Source organism: Diuraphis noxia, unplaced genomic scaffold, assembly GCF_037042655.1.
Source record: "Diuraphis noxia isolate RWA-SAM2 unplaced genomic scaffold, SU_Dnox_SAM2 contig0004, whole genome shotgun sequence".
Classification (NCBI taxonomy): Eukaryota; Metazoa; Arthropoda; class Insecta; order Hemiptera; family Aphididae; genus Diuraphis; species Diuraphis noxia.
The window spans coordinates 65,672,132-65,691,680 of NW_028301714.1; the positions used below are offsets into that span (position 1 = coordinate 65,672,132).

Below are 19,549 nucleotides of genomic sequence, written 5' to 3' on the forward strand. Positions count from 1 at the left end.
CAGGCGCCCAGGCGCGGCAACTGTCTGGCGCCCAAATGGCGAGCGAATGTCATGGGAATTGGGAATGGGAATAGTATATCAGTACAAAATTGAAAATAGTTAGATCTATTTTAATATTTTGTAAACATTTAGATAACTTGAATGGATTAAAATAAATACACAATTATTGAAAAATATTTATGATTTTATTTTATTTCTATTACGTATAATGTATAAACTTAATAATTAATTGGAAATAATTCATTATTGTATAATATAGATTAAATTCACTAAAATAAATAACATAAATGATTTAAAATTTTTCTTTAATAACAATAAAAAACATAAATAAATAGATGTAACAAATTGATGAGATGTAATGCAGTATTCATAATTGTATAGTTTAAATGTGTATGGGAGAAGTTAAACGGTTGCTAGAAGTGTTTCTAGACGCTTTGTGTCTGAGTTCTCGTCTATAATCATCTGAAATTTTCATTAATTGCATTTTCATATGTAGAAGTTCTCTAGTTCTTTGATGAATTGGTTCCTGAAATTATTAATACAAATTATAATAAAACATAATTGATTATTAACAAGTAGTTAATTACTTGTGGTCTCATGCTTGGATTCCATCGGCAATACAGTCCTTTCCACATTTTAATGTATCGCAATGAAGCAACTGGTTCTAGGGCGTGTTGCTGAGGCCAGTATAAAGGGTTTTTGTATAAATCTTGATCACTGTTAATGTAAGACCAAAGTGAAACTGTTTTTTGTTTCACTTCTTTTTGTAAACGCTCTTTTTCACTAAGTAAAATAAATAATGTTACATATAGTTGTGTTTATGCGTGCACGCGACATATTAATAGAAATGCAAATTAACTTCAATTGAATGGTGACAACTATTTTTTTCTTTCCATATTATTATTCAAACTAATATTTTTGGTTGATACACAGAGTATGAACCAAGATATCAACTTTTAAAGTAACCATCATTTCATATTATATTGAATAGTTAATTTTACTTAGATAATTTACATCTATAATAATTATTGTACAATAAATAATTAAACATCAAAAACAATAATAATAATACCTGTTGAAAAGAAATGTTCCAAATCTACAAGAATATAAATGATCAATAATAGTTATTAAAAATAACTCATTGAATTCAAATGCATTTGGGAACATGCATGTCACCTGCCAAACGCAATCTACAAACTGCAGAAAAACAGGTGATCGATCAGCATCTGAATGGTGATCATCTCCATGGCCAATTCTCTAATCATAAAAACCATACTGTAGTTAGGTTAGATCTCAACACAGTATTAATTAAATACTGAGTTTCTTTGATTTGTTAATGAAAGAATAAAATTTAATTTCCTATTCTGTACTAATTTAACTGAAAAATGCTTAATAAATGTTAATTACTGTAGTGGGTACATTAGTGAGTACATTAGTGCAACTTAACTTACTGTAATACAAATATCTTAAGGATTACTTATTATAGAAAACTTTTCTTTGTTTAAGTAAATATTGTGAGGTACTAAGGTTACAATTAATTACTTAATCTACCATATAAATAGAAATAATAAATCTTACGTGTTGAAATTTATGACCAAAACTAAGCCATTCCTTTTCAATTAATACTTCAAATCCTTTTATTGTTCTATAATATGGGTCCAAAAGTACCATGGCCAATGCAGTCAACTGATACATAACAATATTAATGAAATTAAACATCAAATATAATATAGTATATTTTTGTTCATATAATCATATATAATATAATGCAGATTTTATATTTTATTTACCTGCGCTGTACGATCCCAGCCATCAGAACAATGAACTAAAACTGAAGTTTTATGATTTTCTACTTTATCAACAATACGGCAAGCTCCAGCCAATATACATTTAATATGTTTTAACCAATAAGTAGATTCAATTCCAGACAACCATTTTGTTTCATCGATATTTGGAAAACATATTTCTGCACGGTTTAGTATTTACAGTTAAAAATAAAAAATACTACATCTAAAAATATAATCAACATACCTTTAAGTTTTCTTAGGGATTCCCTCATTACGTGAATGTTATGTATATCGAGAAATATTAATTCTGCATTTTGATAAGCATCTTCTGGTTCATAACCGCCACCTTTAGCCTTGTTGGCAATTGCGTTGGCACTATAACATATATATATATACGTTTGAATGAGAATTTTATTGATAGTTTGATAAATTATAACAGCATTACCTGGGTCTTGCATCCATAATATAAAGTTTATGTGACTGTGCATTTGCATCAATTATAAGTTGAGTATATCTCTCATCATCACGACATCTCTTTCCACCAACACCTACCAAAGGTTGAGATGCCCTAGTTATGGTAGCTTGAGATTCGGAATGTAACCAGCTTAATACTGGTATTCGACCTCTACTTCTAAAAGCTGCTGCATTTCTTATTATTTCATCTGTTGCTCCAGCTGGTACAGCTAAAATAGCAGGGTATGTCTCACAAAGATCATAACCATCATTCAGTTTAGTAATGTGCCACGTATCATTTGGCACACCCTAAAAAAATCATAAGCCTATTATAATACTATATAGTTATTAAAATGAATACCTTATACAAGTAGAGTACAATTATTTACCATTCTTTTGAGTTCGGCCATAGGTTCATACACATTCCAACCATTTTCTAGAAATGTTTCAGTATATTCAAAAGCAAACATTGGAATATTGTGAGATAAAGGAAATGCATATTGCTGAAGTTTTTCAAACACATTACGTCTCGAATGATTCTCTTGTTTATGTCCAAAGCGTAAATTTCTCATATCCTTACAAAATAATTCAATACCATATGAATTTTCTCCTCGGCTTGATTGACCACCAACTTTTTCTACTCTACTCACCTGCCATATTATATTTAAAAAATGGGATTACTTTAATATTTGTAATACAAATGTATGAAGTTTTATGCTTAACTTAAAGTAATAATCAGTAAATACTAACCACACCTAATGGTACTTCAATTACTAGCTGAGTATCGCGTTCTAAACTTTTAAAGTATAATTTATAGTTGGTGACAGATAACCAACCTCTTGCTGGACCACTAAATGGACATAAATAAGTGACATCTCGAGCCACACCCTGTACTTTCTCTCCTAGTAATAATGGTGGATCATCTGAACGTCCAGAAGCAACATTTTCCGATGACTTAAAAAAATATATATTGTCAAATAAGTACAAAACTATGTTGAATTCAAATTATTATTTTTAAATTAAATTACTTTATTTCTTAATTTTATATCTCCTACAGTTGGAATTTCATTTGATGTAGAACTTGTTGATCGACGGCTTTTAGTAGGTGAATTTGATTCCTAATAAAAATAATAGTTGTATTAGGTAGATAATACACGTATAATTAATTTAAAAATCATTTTGTAGGATAAGTATATTAAAGGCACATTTGGAAAGTATAATACAAAAATTCATATGAGCCAATTATTTACAGTAAAATCATACTTATATAAGCACATATTCATAATATTATGGTAATTTATATTTAAATAAAGAAACATTTTAACTTACTGATTCTTCTTGTTCGACTTTTGAATTCAAAGAACTTGATTTGGAATCTGAATCTGAACTCATATTTTGATATTTGTTGTTTAAATCCATAACCAATTAAGAATATTATTATATTAACATTTCAGTGTATTTATGCTGACACAAAACAAATAAATTGTTCTTAGTTAATGTTGTTTATGAAAAAAATGCATAGAAGATTTTACAACAATGTTTATTATTCTATAATTTTATTATCTTATCGCGTGTTTTCTTATCACATTATCAACGACAATATATATTACCAATATTACATTAATTTATTTTGAAATACTGAAGTATAAATAGATATTAGACACTGAATGCAAATATCTATTCACAATACATTGCACTAGAGTATCCTGACAAAGACAAAGTAGGTCTGACTAGACTAGACACTTGGATCTTAGATTCTTTGATGACAGACTATGTACCTATTATGTTGACAATATTGGTTCTCGAGGCGCATCTCACGATAGCCCTTGCCAATCGCCTCTTGTTACAAAAATCTTATCAACACAATAATTGTTGCATTACTGGCATTCGTGCCATTCGTGGATTACAAACATAGGCGGATAAGCCTTCCGGACAACCGGGCATTTCCGTTTGGCCCCCTTTCGTATTTCGGTAATGGGGCCCTTTAATATCATATATTATTACATTTTTTTTCATGTGGAGGCCCTTTTTTAACATTTTCCGGTATGCCAAAAATGGCCTATTCGCCCGTGATTACAAATACAATATACAACGTTTAAATTCAGCATTAATATTATGTGAATTATGTCAAGAACAATTTATTAACTCAATATTAATTAATATTAATAATTTAATTGTTAAAAATGCTGTTATTAAACGATTTATCACAAACCGCGTAAAAAAATAAATATATATTTTATAAATTATTATAATTTATAGACCAATTCTTAATTGTGTATGTTCTAACTTTCTAAGATTTTGGGGATTTTTAGATGAAACCTGGGAATTAGAAACACAAAATAATGGTTTATTAATTTATAATCTTATCAAATGTCAACACGTTATCTTGTGATAGCACGATTAAAGACACGGCCTTTGATTAATTTCAGTTAAGTTCATATTTGTAATCTTCATGTTAATACAGGCGCACAGAATAATTATGTAATAATAACAAATATCCTACAATATACTGTGGTGGCTATCATGGTGGCCTGTAAATATTTTAGGTACCCGCCACCCAGCCACCCCTTAGCTACGTGCCTGCTTGACATAACCAATGTTGAATAAATGGAAAATAATAATGAGAAGAGTAGTAGAAGAACATAACGAATGTCCACAAGTATTAAATAATAAATACAATAATTAAAATTCAATATTTGCGAAGCGCCCGCTGGTCTTACCCAGTAGCCAATTTGCCCTATAATGGAAGAGTATAATGGCAATTCGAGCACGCGACATACATTAATAATATTAATTATAAATATCTTTCTATTTCTTTTAGCCTTAAGTTTAAATGACCAATAATTGTCAGGAAAACTTTATAAATAAAAAAAAATAAATGAATAAATAAATAAATAAATATAGAATAATCACTATAGCTGTTTGAGCCAACATGACAAATTATATAATAGATACAATACACAATGTAAGATACGCGTGCTTATAATACTAAAATAATAATAAATAGTATAATCCAACTACATGTCATACTCTATATACGAATCGTGGAAAAAATGGCCACGGAAAAAAAACCAAAAAAAAAACCCACGGAAAAAAACCCAAACTAAAAAATACACCCCGGAAAAAAAGCCTAAAAAAATATATTATACATAATATATTTACATTTGTTTATAGTTACATATATATTAAATAATATACATAGAATTTAATTTTTTTTTTTAAGCTTTTTAACTTCAGTTAAATTTTGTATTGTTTTAACTTGGCTTTTTATAGTTAATTATCATTATTGTACAGTTAAGTTAATTTACAAGTAAATCATGTGATTTGGGTAGTTAAAGATAACACCAGTGTGTAGCACTGTAGCTGAATTAACTTTATAGTTCAACCTAAATTAGTAATATTTAAAATAACTATAATGTCATTGTATTAAATATTGATTTTATAATTGTAATAATTGTATTAATAAATGAGTTAAATTAATTCAAGTAAATGATTATTAATTAACCCTTAATAAGTGTTTTGTTGTTAATTCAACACTAGATTTGTACGTGTGATAGTTAACAATACAACCTATATTATTATGTTACCACAAGTCCAGAAACGTGAATATTTTGTATTTTTAATATTTTGTTCTTATGTTCTGTTAAAAATGTATTATTCTATCACAGAAATAAAAATATTATATGATTGTAAATCCATTGTATAGTCAACAATCAACCACGTTTTATAAAATATTACAATTTACAATGATTGCACTTTTATTTTCTTAAGCTTTTTTTTCCGGGGTGTATTTTTCAGTTTGGGTTTTATTTCCGTGGCCATTTTTTCCGCTTCCCACTCTATACAGATCATGCAATAATATAAGTCGATGATTCATTCACTGGTACTGCTTAATGTTAAAAATAACGATATTTTCGTCTTTTTTATAATTCGAAAAGTCATATAATTTAACAATACTTTCATGCCGATGCTCACTCGACAACGTACGTTAAATATTTGTGTTAAAATTTAAATGTTGTAAATATTAGCGGTTCAGAGCCAGCAGTGATCTGCATATTATAAAATTCACAGATGATACAAATTTAGTATTGAAAATATAAACAGGGGTTAAAGGGGGGGGCAGTCCCTAAAATATCCAAATTTTCGTACTACACACATAGACACATAGTCCCAAATCAGTCAAATCTAAATTATACATTATACCTATCAATTAATGATAATATGTATTTACAATAAATAATTTTATTTAAATAAAGTAGTACTTCAAAATTCAAATAAACAAATTTAAAGGTTCTTTAAAAAAAATATTTGTGAAATAGAATTTTTGTTGAAAAAAAATTTTTTTTGTATATACCTAAACCATTTTAAGTGTACAAAATGCATGAAAATAATAATACATAATATCAGTAAATAAATAAAAATAAATTTAAATTACCTATATTAAGTATATAAATTATAGTTTTTTTTTTTTTATTCTTTGTGGCCGAAGAACTTTTTGATATCCTGAATTAATAGGTATTGTTGTATCAAAATTTTATAGAACATTATTATAAAGGTTATTATTATAACACACTTTTAAATTTTGTACTACACACTGCATTTTTTGTACTACACAAAGTGTGTCGTACTACACACAATTTTAGGGACTGGGGGGGGGGCGCAGGAGGACTCAGTTCCCTTACTTCTGACGATGCTTAAAAAACGTCCCCTTAACAAATTAGGATTTTATACATTAGACATTATACATAAAATTATATATGGAACGCTTAAAACTTTATGGAGACATTAGTCCCCTCTGGAAATTTTTCCCTCTTTAACCTCTGAATATAAATATAGATTGATAATTAAAGGTTGCGTATGTGAGTAACTTGTGTGCCATTCGTTGGTAGAGTGGTGCAGAGGAAATTACCGATACCTAATTAATACATTTTATTCAAAGGCGGAGACAACGCATTTATTTGAACTTTGAAGTAAATTGATTTCCCCAATGAGGATATATTTGCTGTGATTTTATTTTTAGTGACAACAATAAAAATTATTAATTTAAGCCATAATTCTTTAATTTCTATTTCAAATATTTAGTTTGTGACAATTATTTGGCTATTAATATAATATTAAGTAATTTTAAACCCCATCAATTATAATTGATTGGACTGATCATACATTTTAGTAGGTACTTGTCCGAATTGCAATAATATTGATAATAATAATTGCTTGATTTTTATTATTTATTTTTTTAAATCTATATAGTATATAGTGATATTATAGAGTTTTAATTAGCATTGAACTGTAAAATTAATAATACCAAGCACGGACGCAGGATAAAATCCCACCCGGAGCAAGATCAAAATTCTAAAACCAAATCAAAAAGATTATTTTAAATTTTAATATATTTTTAGTGTCTTCATTCTAAAATAGCATAATCTAAATAGAAAAAAAATCAACATTATATGTCATCACATAAGTCCCTTATATGTGTTAGGTTTACAATACATTATTAATATTTTTTAAATATAATTATAATAATTAAAATATTATTACCATGAAGGGTTAATATATTTTATATAATATAAATGTTCTATATTATCTGAAGAGAACGTTACCTATACCCGCATATGTTGACCTCTTATAAAAATTAAATGTAACATTTTTATCGAGGACGTCTCATTTCGATGCTTTTTTTATATTTTAATTTTAAACCGAGTTGTGAGTATACCAACAATAAACAATTTTAAAATACTCATAACTCGCTTTAAAAATAAAATATATTAAAAAGCCTATGAGACGCCCTCGATAATAATGTTATATCTTTAATGTTAATAAGAGGTCAATTCACTCTACATTTTAAACTCACTGAGGTAAACGTGATCTGCTGAGCGTAAAATTTGTTATGTCACGCACTTGTAAGTAGGGATGGCAACGATACATCGATTAATCGAAAACATCGATTGTTATATTCGATGTATCGATGTTTTTTACATCGACAGTGTCTTTCGATTTTTATTGGTCCATCGAAAATTACCTTCGATGTTATTTCGATGTGTCAATGTATCGAAGTAGCTACGTAACTAAGTTAAACAGTTACCTAACAAATTAATATTTTTCAACTTAACCAGTTAGTTTTTTTTTTAATTAACTGAGTAAGTAAACATAATATTATTATGTTATAGCTTATAAATTATTTTTATTTTTGTTAACCATGATGTACACAATGATATTAAATAAAAATAAACAAATAAATATTTTTTGATTTAATCACAAATGTGTAATTGTTAATGGGAAATAAAAATTAAGCTATTGTAGATTTCAATATCTACTAAATGCTTAATAAATATTAAAGTTGCTCAATACCCTGCAAGTGTGAATGACGAATGTGTAATCCATGATTACTACCTTATAAAATGTGAAGTGTACGGTGTGGTGTATGGTATAACCGTATCCTTCATTTTAGAGTGCAAAATTTGCCTTTTTTTTTCGATACATCGGTGTTTATTCAGCGATGTATCGATTAATCGTCGTTTTAATCGGTTCGATACATCGACATCGATAAGACGTAATGAAAACATCGATTATTCGATACATCGTGATAGCTGCGATTTTTGCCATCCCTACTTGTAAGACGGAGACAACACATGCGGGTATAACGTCCTCTTAAACCTTTAACCATCATGCATAAATAGGCCATAGATCCCTATACAAATAAATGATGTATAGTATTTATTATTTATTTAATACTATAATAGCAGAGTACTCAAATGAACAGAGTGTTGTGCAGTATTACACACACCAGTTTCGTGTGTGTACATTGTGTTATAATTCATAAAAATTTGAAATATTTAAAAAAAATGTATTATTAATATTAACATACATATTTACTATTTAGTAATGAGAAAAAAAATCATCATCTCTTCATCTCTAGTTAGCACTTTAAATCAGTTATAATAATTGTTTGTAAATAATGTAAAAATATAGTGGTTTGTTTGGTCATATTTACCACAATAATTATGAATTATATTATATTATACAAATATACAATACCGTAATCATTTTTAGCAGATATGTGTTAGAAAGATATGTATTATTGATGTTAATATAATTATTGGTATCGTATCTGTATCGTAATAATATGATGGTAGACATTTGGAACAAGAAGAAAGATGTTTTAAATATAAAGTAGACCAAACTTACTGCTTGTATCAAATTTTGGATCCTAGAACCGTAAAATATTTCAGGGTCGAAATATGTTTTGCTGTACATGTTTGTCAGCTCTATGATTTTGAACCTTATAGTAGTTTTAACTTTTGGACGTTCAATATGCATATATAGGCTATAAGTATAGATTATATTTGGAAAGCGGAAATCTCTTCGTTCGTAATCTACAAGATTTGGATTGTCGTTTACCACTCGAACAATTCATCGAATTGTTTGTCGATCACGTGGTAGGGTTGTACATCGTTCAGCTTCCAGAATAGACATATACATATTATATCATTGATGAGTACGGTTAGTATGGTTAACGAATATAACGATCATGTTTGCCATCATATATTACTCGTCACTGTCCTTTTACTTCGGCAGTATCCTGGTGTATTTCATGAAAATTTTCCTCGATAAAAAATCACGATGGTTCGGTCGAGTAGTAACTATTGTATTATAATAGTGTATTAGAAACCGAATGTGGTGAATTTTTATTTAATTGTATCTGAGGAAGAGACGAAATGCTCAACGTACATTATTATATATGTTTTACTTTTCCAAGGCGTTGCGCCTTGCCTTCTTGACAATATATAATCACAATTTATTTTTTGATTCAATACAGTTGAGATTTGCATTGAATAGCTTATAATTAATATTTTATTTTATTTTTTTATTTAAAGGAAAAGGCTTCAACAACATAGGTTATTAGCCTGACATTAAATTATTTCATGGTATTTTTCTTAAGATTAGTTATTACATAGTATATACATATTTTATTCTTACAATTTTTTTATAATATTTGTGATGTTTAAAAAGGTTAGTATTTTGTTTGATTGATTTTCGCCAAGTGCTTCTGCTATGGTGGGTGGCATGTTGAGATCGGTGCGAATTTGGGAGTATTGTGGGCACTCTTCTATTATGTGCTTGATGGTTAGTGCGGTGTGACAGGGTTCACATATTGGTTGAGGTTCTTTACTGATTATAGGTATGAGTGAGTAAGGAAAGAGTGTCCGATTCTGGTGCGGGTGATTGCAATGTCTTGGCGTCGGTTGAGATTTGGGGGGGGGGGGTCTTCCATTTTTTGATTGTTTTTTAAATATTTTTGAGTTTGTTAGACAATGTTATTGAGTTCCAGTAGTTTTGCCAAGATGAGAGGATTTTCTGGTTTATAGAGTTTTTGATGTCGATCTTGGATATGTTTATTGTAGGGTTAAGGATGGTTTTTGTTGCCAGTTCGGCATAATGTTTGTCTGCTTTTTCATTCCCTATAATTCCGGTGTGAGATGGGACCCACCTGAATGTATAATTAATATTATCAATCAAAAATATCAGTGTTATGATTCTGCATTAACTATTATACAAGTTATCATACAGCATTTGCTAGTTTTAGAAATCGTCATGAATCCTTGTAAAATTTAAGATTATTCATGGTTGTATGCAAGATGCAGCATACACATCATAATATATTATGCATGAATGTTAACCTTTTATTTTGACAAAAAGTTAATTTTTTTTTTGTTTTGTTAAATTTTTAACAAAGACCTACCTAATACCTATATAGTTTTTCGTTGTACACTTTTAAATAATTTACAATTGAGCTTATGTCAATAATTATTAAAGTTGCAGTTGCATGTTATGTTTTCATACCTTCATAGGCATTGTACTGAAAATACACGATAAAATGGTACTACCACGCGATAAGTTAATATTTACATAGTTTTAAATATTTTAAAATTTAATAACCGTCATGCATACAAATTTCGAGGGATCTCCTACAAAATTAAATGACGCGTTACCTTGGTTCAGAAAATACTAATGTCAAACAACTCAAAAAAACAGAGAGATGTCAGATGTGCAGTATTATTACACTCACCATAATCTCGCGTACCTACGTATTTTGTGTAATATAGTTCATAGAAATCCAAAACATTTTTTTTAAAGGTAGGTAATCAATATTTAATATCAACATACATTTGAAAACATAAAAAAAATCATCATCTCTACCTAGCTATATAGTGTTTAAAATCACTATTAAGTTTTATGTAAATTATGAAAAATTATTATATTTAGTTACAATATTTTCATTGGCACCTATCACAATTATGTATGTATATGAAACATATAATTATACAAGGAATATACAGGAATATAAAAAGTATTTTTCTTTGATGAAATCAAACTCAACTAATTTTTGTTCACTCAAAATTAATCATCTATCTACATGTACCTACAACTATATTATACACATACGCAACACAGTACGAGCACATAGATAACAAAACACGTGGATTCGATTTCTTATAATTAAGACAGAATTTTATTGTGTGTAGTAATTAATTTGAAAATTAAATTGTAGAAATGATGTAGGGGGAGGGGAGGAAGGCGACGAATTGTACTAACCTGTACATCTTATTTTCCTTTAAAAATTGGTATTACATAACTCTTTCTCCAAGCGTCTGGAATTTTTCCATCGACTAATAACCTGTTGAAGAAACTCGTCAACCAGTCTACTCCTAATCTCCCTAGCACTTTCCAAACTTCTACTGGTATTCTATCTGGACCTACTGATTTTCCATTTTTAATTTTTCTAACCACCCTCCACACTTCTTCCAAATTGACCATACCTAAGTTCATTTCGCATTGATCTACTTCCTTACTCGAAAATTTCTCATTTAACAATTTTTCAAAACACCTTTTCCATCTATTCATTATCTCCTTGTCATTTGTTAACATCTTTTTACTTTCGTGTCTTATGCACTTATATTTTTAGTACATCTCTGGTTTGTTTTTTTGATGTATCTAATTAAAAATTCAAATGAGTAGTTTCTTATAGTTATTAAATTGTTTATACTAAGGATAATACTATAATAGTCCTTAAAAATCGTTTTACTAGTATTTATGATACTTGGGTCAATTTATTTATGTTAATAAATTAATATTAATGATTTATATTTTCAAATCCACTATAGATCACATATCTTATAAACCGTTGACCGTTGACCTTTTACCCTTAGAACACAAAGTTTAATAACTCAAAAAGTACTAATTGGAATTTTGATTTCAATATATCAAAATTCTCAACAAAAAATATCTGCTAAATAATTTACAGTAAAAAAGAGATGTTCTCATTTGAAAAACAAAAGTTTGTAGCGCCACAGGTATTTCGAGAGAAAAGTATACAAGGCAGAAGGACGGGGTGGAATTCGGTCGGTGCGACGCGTTGATGGAAACAAGTAATGATACCTGGCCATAGGTTTTTTGAGAATTACATGGGCCGAATAGGGAGTGCACCATCTGGTTTTATATAATCTGTGGCCGTTTCGTCACAGAACTCTTGATTACGGTTATCAGCTATAATTTCTCATCACAGGGTAGAACCAGAATATGTTTCATATATTCTGTGGTAGAACTGTCCCCGTCACTTAAAATAAATTATTTTTCTAGAATAATGTTATTCCAATGATCACTTGTACTGTTCTATGCTTGTACTAGGTATAAATAAAGATAAGATATGCATCGATATTTGACAGTTAACATTAATATCTATCCCTGAACGGTATAGGCAAGGTGGATTTATAAATTTATAAATTTATAAATCCACCTTGGGTATAGGTATGAATTTTATCTGTAAACACTACTTGGATTGAAGGTTCTATGATTACTTAGTAGGTATCTACTATAATAGCGACATAGCGTACTGGGCTTAAATAGAGGGTAGTGGTAGTCACTTCTGAGTTCTGAATTTGTCAAAGGGTTTTCTATGGTTACTACAATCACAACTTAAAACAAGTAATTTTGTCATGGTTACTATTAAGTTTACAAATCACAACAATCGCACGAGGCACGAGTCACACCGTCTTTGCCATAATAACTAGGTACCTATATAAATCTATAATATTATTTGAATTAAACGTAATTATGTGATTAATTATACATAATATTATTATTTCTTAAAACATATAAAATTCTAAGACCGTGATTTAGAATAATAAAACCTCATGGCTCATATAGAAGTATAGAACTAAAAGTTATAATTTCAACGTTTATTATAATATTATTATTATTTATTGTGATACCTACTATATTCTGATTAAACCTCGGATTAAACTAATCAAATTGCTAATGTATGTGAAGCGATCACAAGTTTGTTCTCATTGTGTTAATTCAATTTTTTATAGTTGTGTGATGTGTCACTTGTGTAATTTTGGTTTGTGTTTATTGTTCATTTTTTTTTAAACATCTTATTTTCCAAGTCAGTAAGTAATCTAAATGACAACATATTAACATTCCAACTACAGCACTCAAAGATTGTCTTAAAAAATTATTTATTATACTGTAATAATATGATACAAACTCAGTTAAGTTAAATGTTATAAGAAAACTCACAATTAACTTATTAACTTAATAGTTATTTTTATTGAACAATTCTGGTTAATGGAACAAAAATTAAATTAAATTAAATTATAAATTTTCTACTTCAATAAATGTTTATGCAATGTGCATCATCAATAATAATTTATACATTTATGTAAATTGGATTTGATTAAAAAAAACTAACTTATTATTTATTAAGTATATATCAATGAAAATTAGTTAGCTAATGAAAAGTAAATGAAAAAAGTTAAAATTATTTTAACATTTTAACCCTTTTGTGTCCAGGCTTGTATATTAGAACATATTAGGTATGTTCTATTAATTATAATTAATAACTGATAACAAAAAATTCAATTATTTGACATTTTTTAAGTTTGTAATATATTAAAATTTCAAATTCAATTTTTTTTACAATCACACATCATCATGGACATAATTTACTCAAATATCAACCTGCCATTATTTTCAACTAAGCAAAGTAAAAATATTGAAAACGGAGTAAATAAATACACTACAAAAATGATTCTATCAAATATTATAGATGATACAGCAATTACTAGATTTAATAAACAGACATTTAAAAAAAATCCAAGTATGCAGTTTGAGAACACTAGTAACAATTTTTGTGGTGTTATTAGTTCTCCTGTGATTGTATGCAAGAACAACACAACCAAAAGCAAAAGTAGCTTAAATATTGATGACTATACCACAGAAAACCAAACTAATAGTTGTAAAAACATTGAAATTGATGAAGTTTTTATTAAGTCAGACTGTAGTAAAAATGTTCCTAAAAAAACAATTAATAAAAAGCAAAAAAACATATCATTTTCAAATGAAAAGCTTTGGGAAATTAATAGGGTTAATCAAATCTTACATAACAAAATAACTAATGGAGCAAAGCCTACTTATTCGAGGATAAAGCCTCCTATATCATTAGTTAGGGCCACATCAACAATCAATCGAGAGAGGAAAAATAAAGACATTATTAAGGAAAATGAAGTAAGCTTAAAAAATTTTAAAATTTTTGTTGAAAAATGAATAATTTGTTTTTAAATCCCATAAATAAATAACTACTAAGTATTTTTGTTATTTACTTCTAGTGTTTTTATTTGAAAATATATTCACTAAAATCAATTACTACTTTTTAATTCTAGCAAAAGATCAGTTTGTCCCTCGTGTGATTTATTAATTAATAATTTCTACTACATTCCTTTCAATCAATGAACAACTTATCCTAATTGAATTAGTTTTGTTGTTACTTTGTTAGTAATTTAGTGTATTATAATTAAGAGCTCCTTACAATCTGCAACAGTAGCTTTGAAGTTTGAATTGTGTCCAGAGTGGCTCCAGACTCATATTACCCCCACTGCCTCTACTGCAGTGGAGTACAGTTGTACCACAGAATATATGAAATATATATAAATATATTTCATATATTCCGTGGTTGTACCTACTCAGATAACAAGATAACAAGAGAAAAATAAATGTAGATACTAAAGAATTAGGAAAAAGAACAATATTGAGATATATTTAAAAAAAAATACTTTGATAAAAATATAAAAATATGTAATATTACTAATATTGATTTATTTACATTTTCCTTAATGATTTTATTTTGATTTAATAAAACTAAAAATATAACACATAGACTAAAATAACTTTTTATCATTGAAACAAGTTATATAATCTATTATTATACCTTATTAAAACCTTTACAAAGTTGTTTTAAATTATTAACATAAATACATTAATGTTCATTATATTACATGAAGAACAAAATGTACTCTGTTGACATTTTTTGACAGTATGTTACTAATGTAAAATTCTTATCCTGGTGAGTGGTGGTATTTCAAAAAAAATCTTATAAAGGTGGTGTAAATACTAAATAAGGTATGAACGTTACACTTATTTCAGTACAATAAAAATAAATTTTAATTGGAAGTGTTCCACAAAATATTCTAGGTACTCATAGTCCCAGAATACAAATCTATAACTAACCCTAAAAAAAAAAATAAACAAAAATATTTAATTGCTTAGAATATTGTTTTCTTCTTCATTGGTTTTTTTAGTTTGTTCATTTTATCTATGATTGTAATCTATTGGTGAAGTACCTATATTGCATTACATAGTATAAATGATTAATTATATAAATTATACAAGTTATGTTAAGCAATTTGTATAAAATGATTATTTTTAACTTAGACCAAAAAATTCATATTTTTTTCAGATTCTAGCCAAGAAATTGAAGAATGTTAGATCAACCATCTTTAAGTAAATTTAAATTTTAGTAAAATGTGTACCTATAATTTTATGAACGAGATTAAATTTGCAGTTTATTTGAAGATTTGTATCTATTATGTAATATTTATCTATTAATTACCTAAAACTAGATTTATATTTTTGTTTTTATAATTTCTAGTTAATTAAGTATTAAGTATTAACACAAAGCAATATAATTGACTACAGTGTACAAATATTTAAAAATGAAATTAATTGGTTTTGATAGATTTAAAAGTAATGAATCCATATTGCAATTTGTTATTTACATCTGAAATTGTTTAACTTTACAAATAAAATAGCAATTAAAAATATTATTTAAATTATTATTTTGTTTTTACTTTAAAGGTTATTTTTAACACTTCTTTATTTGCAAATAGTAATAGTAGTAATGTACTATACAGGGTGATTCAAACACTCATTATTTCAAAAAGCATTGACTTTTTTCAAAATATTTTTTTACATGGTTTCAAGTTGTTAAAAAACCAACGTTTTTATTAAAAAATTATATTTTTAAATATTTTTTATCCTTATAATTTTTAAGTTTTTTACTTTTTTGAATGACAACATAGAGTTTTAATTTCATATTCCAAAGCATAATATTTTTCTAAGTATTTTGATACATAGAAACCGAATTTGGGGCTAGTAGTTTATGAGTTATAAGTATTTAAAGTTTAGACAAGCGGAGTTGTGGACAAATATTTTGCGAGGTAACCCCGTACCACACCGTCCACACCACTCTGCCAATTTAAACTTTAAATACCTATAAGGCTATAACTCATAAACTACTAGCCCCAAATTCGATTTTTATATATCAAAATATTTAGAAAAATATTCTGCTTTAGAATATGAAATTAAAACTCTATGTTGTCATTTAAAAAAGTAAATAACATAAAAAATGATAAGGATAAAAAATATTTAAAAATATAATTTTTTAATAAAAACGTTGGTTTTTTAACAACTTGAAACCATGTAAAAAAATATTTTGAAAAAGTCAATATTTTTTGAAATAATGAGTGTTTTATGATAAATCAATCACCCTGTATAGTAGGTAGTTCTGATTTTCTGAAAAGAAAAAGAACATTTGATGAGTACTTACTATTGAAAAAATACGAGGATACCAAAAAAATTAAACAGAAAATAATGAATAAAACAATTTATAAGCAGTTCTGAACAGAACTTTTTATCTGAAACAAAAGAATGCAGTATGAAAAAAGTCAATGTATTCAATTTCGATTGCGTCCGCCCCGTAGGGAGTCGACCGTGCGCCGTGCGAACCGCTTAGAATTACCTTTGAATCTCGGAATAAAAATCATCGGGAAAAAAACTTCCCCGACCATAGAAAAAAATCCTCAATTCACATAATTACTCTCATGAAAATGATTTATATAAATAGTTTTTACAAATAAGTATACTACTATATAATATATTACTTGTCATTCAAAAAATGAATGTACCTATATATAGGCATATAGGTATACTAAATACGGTGTCCTGAAATAAAATATTAAGTTTTCCATAATATTTTGACGATAATGTATTAATAGATATAAGAACTTCAAATGTTTAATACCTTTAAATATTATATAATTAAAACGACAGGCGATTTCTTATGACACTTATATCTATATAGTTCTACTGGACCGATTTTCATAATTTCTTTTTCTAACGGTAGTACTCGGTTAGGTTAGGCTGGGTGTCTGTGAAAAGTCTTTCTGTCAAATTGTAAATTTAATGAAACGTCGTTCACCACTAACAGTTAATTGACGGTACCTACACCGGAGGCGTATTGTTCTATGGTATTACCGAACACTAATTGAGCTGGGGCACTAGTGCCCGAATCTGTAGTATGCTTCTTTACTACGATCCCTAACAGGAAACACTATTAAATATTCTGTATTCGTATAATCGTATATTAAGCATATTTTATATTATTTTTCGTACCTAATTTAGTATTTTTAAACTTAAATGGTTTAATGATAGTAGGACTAGTAGGTACAAAAACAATTAGTCATAACAAATAACTGACTGCCAATTAAACTATTAGATTTATTAAAAATGCATTCCATATAATATTATTTAAAATAATTCGTGTAAGCCGAATTTAAAAAAATACGTGTATTTATTAAAATTTCTAATTCTTAGCTTTGAAAATTAAATATTTTATACATTTTTAACTAAAAAAATAATTTTATACACACTATATATTTGCATACAAAATTTTTAAACATGTGTGTACATATATTGTATCATTTTGTATATTATCATTGATTAAGTAAACAATGATTTACAATGATCAACAATTGTTAACTTAATCAATGATATTATATAGCAATATATCACATATATATACATATTAATACGCTATATCAATAATGCAATAATCACAGAGTAATTGCGAAGACCTGAGGGCAACAACGATAATAAGACATCTCCATATTTTGGCCAAAATAAGTTTTTGATTGCACATTATCAAGAAAAAAAACTGCGTCGTTTAGTGCAACAACCAGACAAGTCCGACTGTTAAATACAATGATCTCATATTCTCATATAAATGGAGATATCTGGTTTTTATTTTAGTGCAATAATAAGGCATTTTAAAACGGTTTAAAGTGTTTCCTGAAAAATTGTATAAATTGAAGAAGTCTTGTAGTTGCCCTCAGGTCTTCAATTTTTCTACCATATAGGAACTAACTTACTAACGTCTTTAACACTTTTTTTATCGTATATTAATTTACATACATACCTTTTTTTTCATCGTGTAAGACAGCGGTTCCCAAACTGTGCTCTGCACCATAGTGTCTTTACAAGGGCACCGCACTGTCGTAGTAGAATGTTATCATTCATCCCATTAATTTAAAATATACAAATAAATATATACCTAAATCTTAATATAACTAATGTCTTATAACATATGTATAATTATAATTAAATAAATATTTTCATAGTATATATTATAAATTGTTCTGGTTTTTTTTTTTATTATTTTTAATGAGGGACACCATGTAAGCCCCGGTACCGCGAAAAAATAACCACGGAAAAAATAACCCCGGAAATTTAGACCCCGAAAAAAAAACCCCCGAAAAAATAACCACGCGAAAAAATAACCACGGAAAAAATAACCCCATAATATAAGTTAATATAAGTTTTCAAATTAATCTCAAATCTAAATGTATAACATACCTATTACCTACGTACAATTGTTATGTTCCCACAAATAATATTAATTTTGGATTTAATGATAAATTATTGTATACCTACGATAAAAACGATTAAAAGCACGGTCTGTCTGTCATATCGATCAGATATACCTACAATAGCTAGGTACAGTGACATATTATAACGGATAAGGAAGGTACTACTAACAGTACTAACTTTATCTTAAATTTAATGTAATGTGATAATTCGGTAATTTAAAACCAAATTATTATATTATTTAAATTGACAAATTGTATTGTATT

General features: G+C 27.5%; 3 protein-coding genes across 3 annotated transcripts; 1 reads left to right on the forward strand and 2 right to left on the reverse strand.

The window, feature by feature from the left end:
• Nucleotides 1–163: 163 nt before the first annotated feature.
• Nucleotides 164–3,786, reverse strand: mtm (phosphatidylinositol-3-phosphate phosphatase). The gene is made up of 11 exons (XM_015523293.2): nucleotides 3,570–3,786; nucleotides 3,269–3,358; nucleotides 2,991–3,194; nucleotides 2,630–2,890; nucleotides 2,233–2,549; nucleotides 2,032–2,162; nucleotides 1,791–1,966; nucleotides 1,579–1,686; nucleotides 1,073–1,257; nucleotides 588–783; nucleotides 164–526 (listed from the first exon to the last, which is right to left on the reverse strand). The coding sequence occupies exons 1-11, from the start codon at nucleotides 3,657–3,659 to the stop codon at nucleotides 383–385; spliced, it is 1,902 nt and encodes a 633-aa protein (XP_015378779.1). The 5' UTR covers nucleotides 3,660–3,786; the 3' UTR covers nucleotides 164–382.
• Nucleotides 3,787–11,846: 8,060 nt separating this feature from the next.
• LOC149056370 (uncharacterized) lies at nucleotides 11,847–12,170 on the reverse strand. Its single transcript, XM_089227068.1, has one exon. It carries the CDS (start codon nucleotides 12,168–12,170, stop codon nucleotides 11,847–11,849), a length of 324 nt encoding a protein of 107 aa, XP_089083194.1.
• A 1,858-nt stretch (nucleotides 12,171–14,028) lies between these two features.
• Nucleotides 14,029–16,343, forward strand: LOC107172974 (uncharacterized). The gene is made up of 2 exons (XM_015523305.2): nucleotides 14,029–14,810; nucleotides 16,039–16,343. The coding sequence occupies exons 1-2, from the start codon at nucleotides 14,238–14,240 to the stop codon at nucleotides 16,084–16,086; spliced, it is 621 nt and encodes a 206-aa protein (XP_015378791.1). The 5' UTR covers nucleotides 14,029–14,237; the 3' UTR covers nucleotides 16,087–16,343.
• Nucleotides 16,344–19,549: the final 3,206 nt, after the last annotated feature.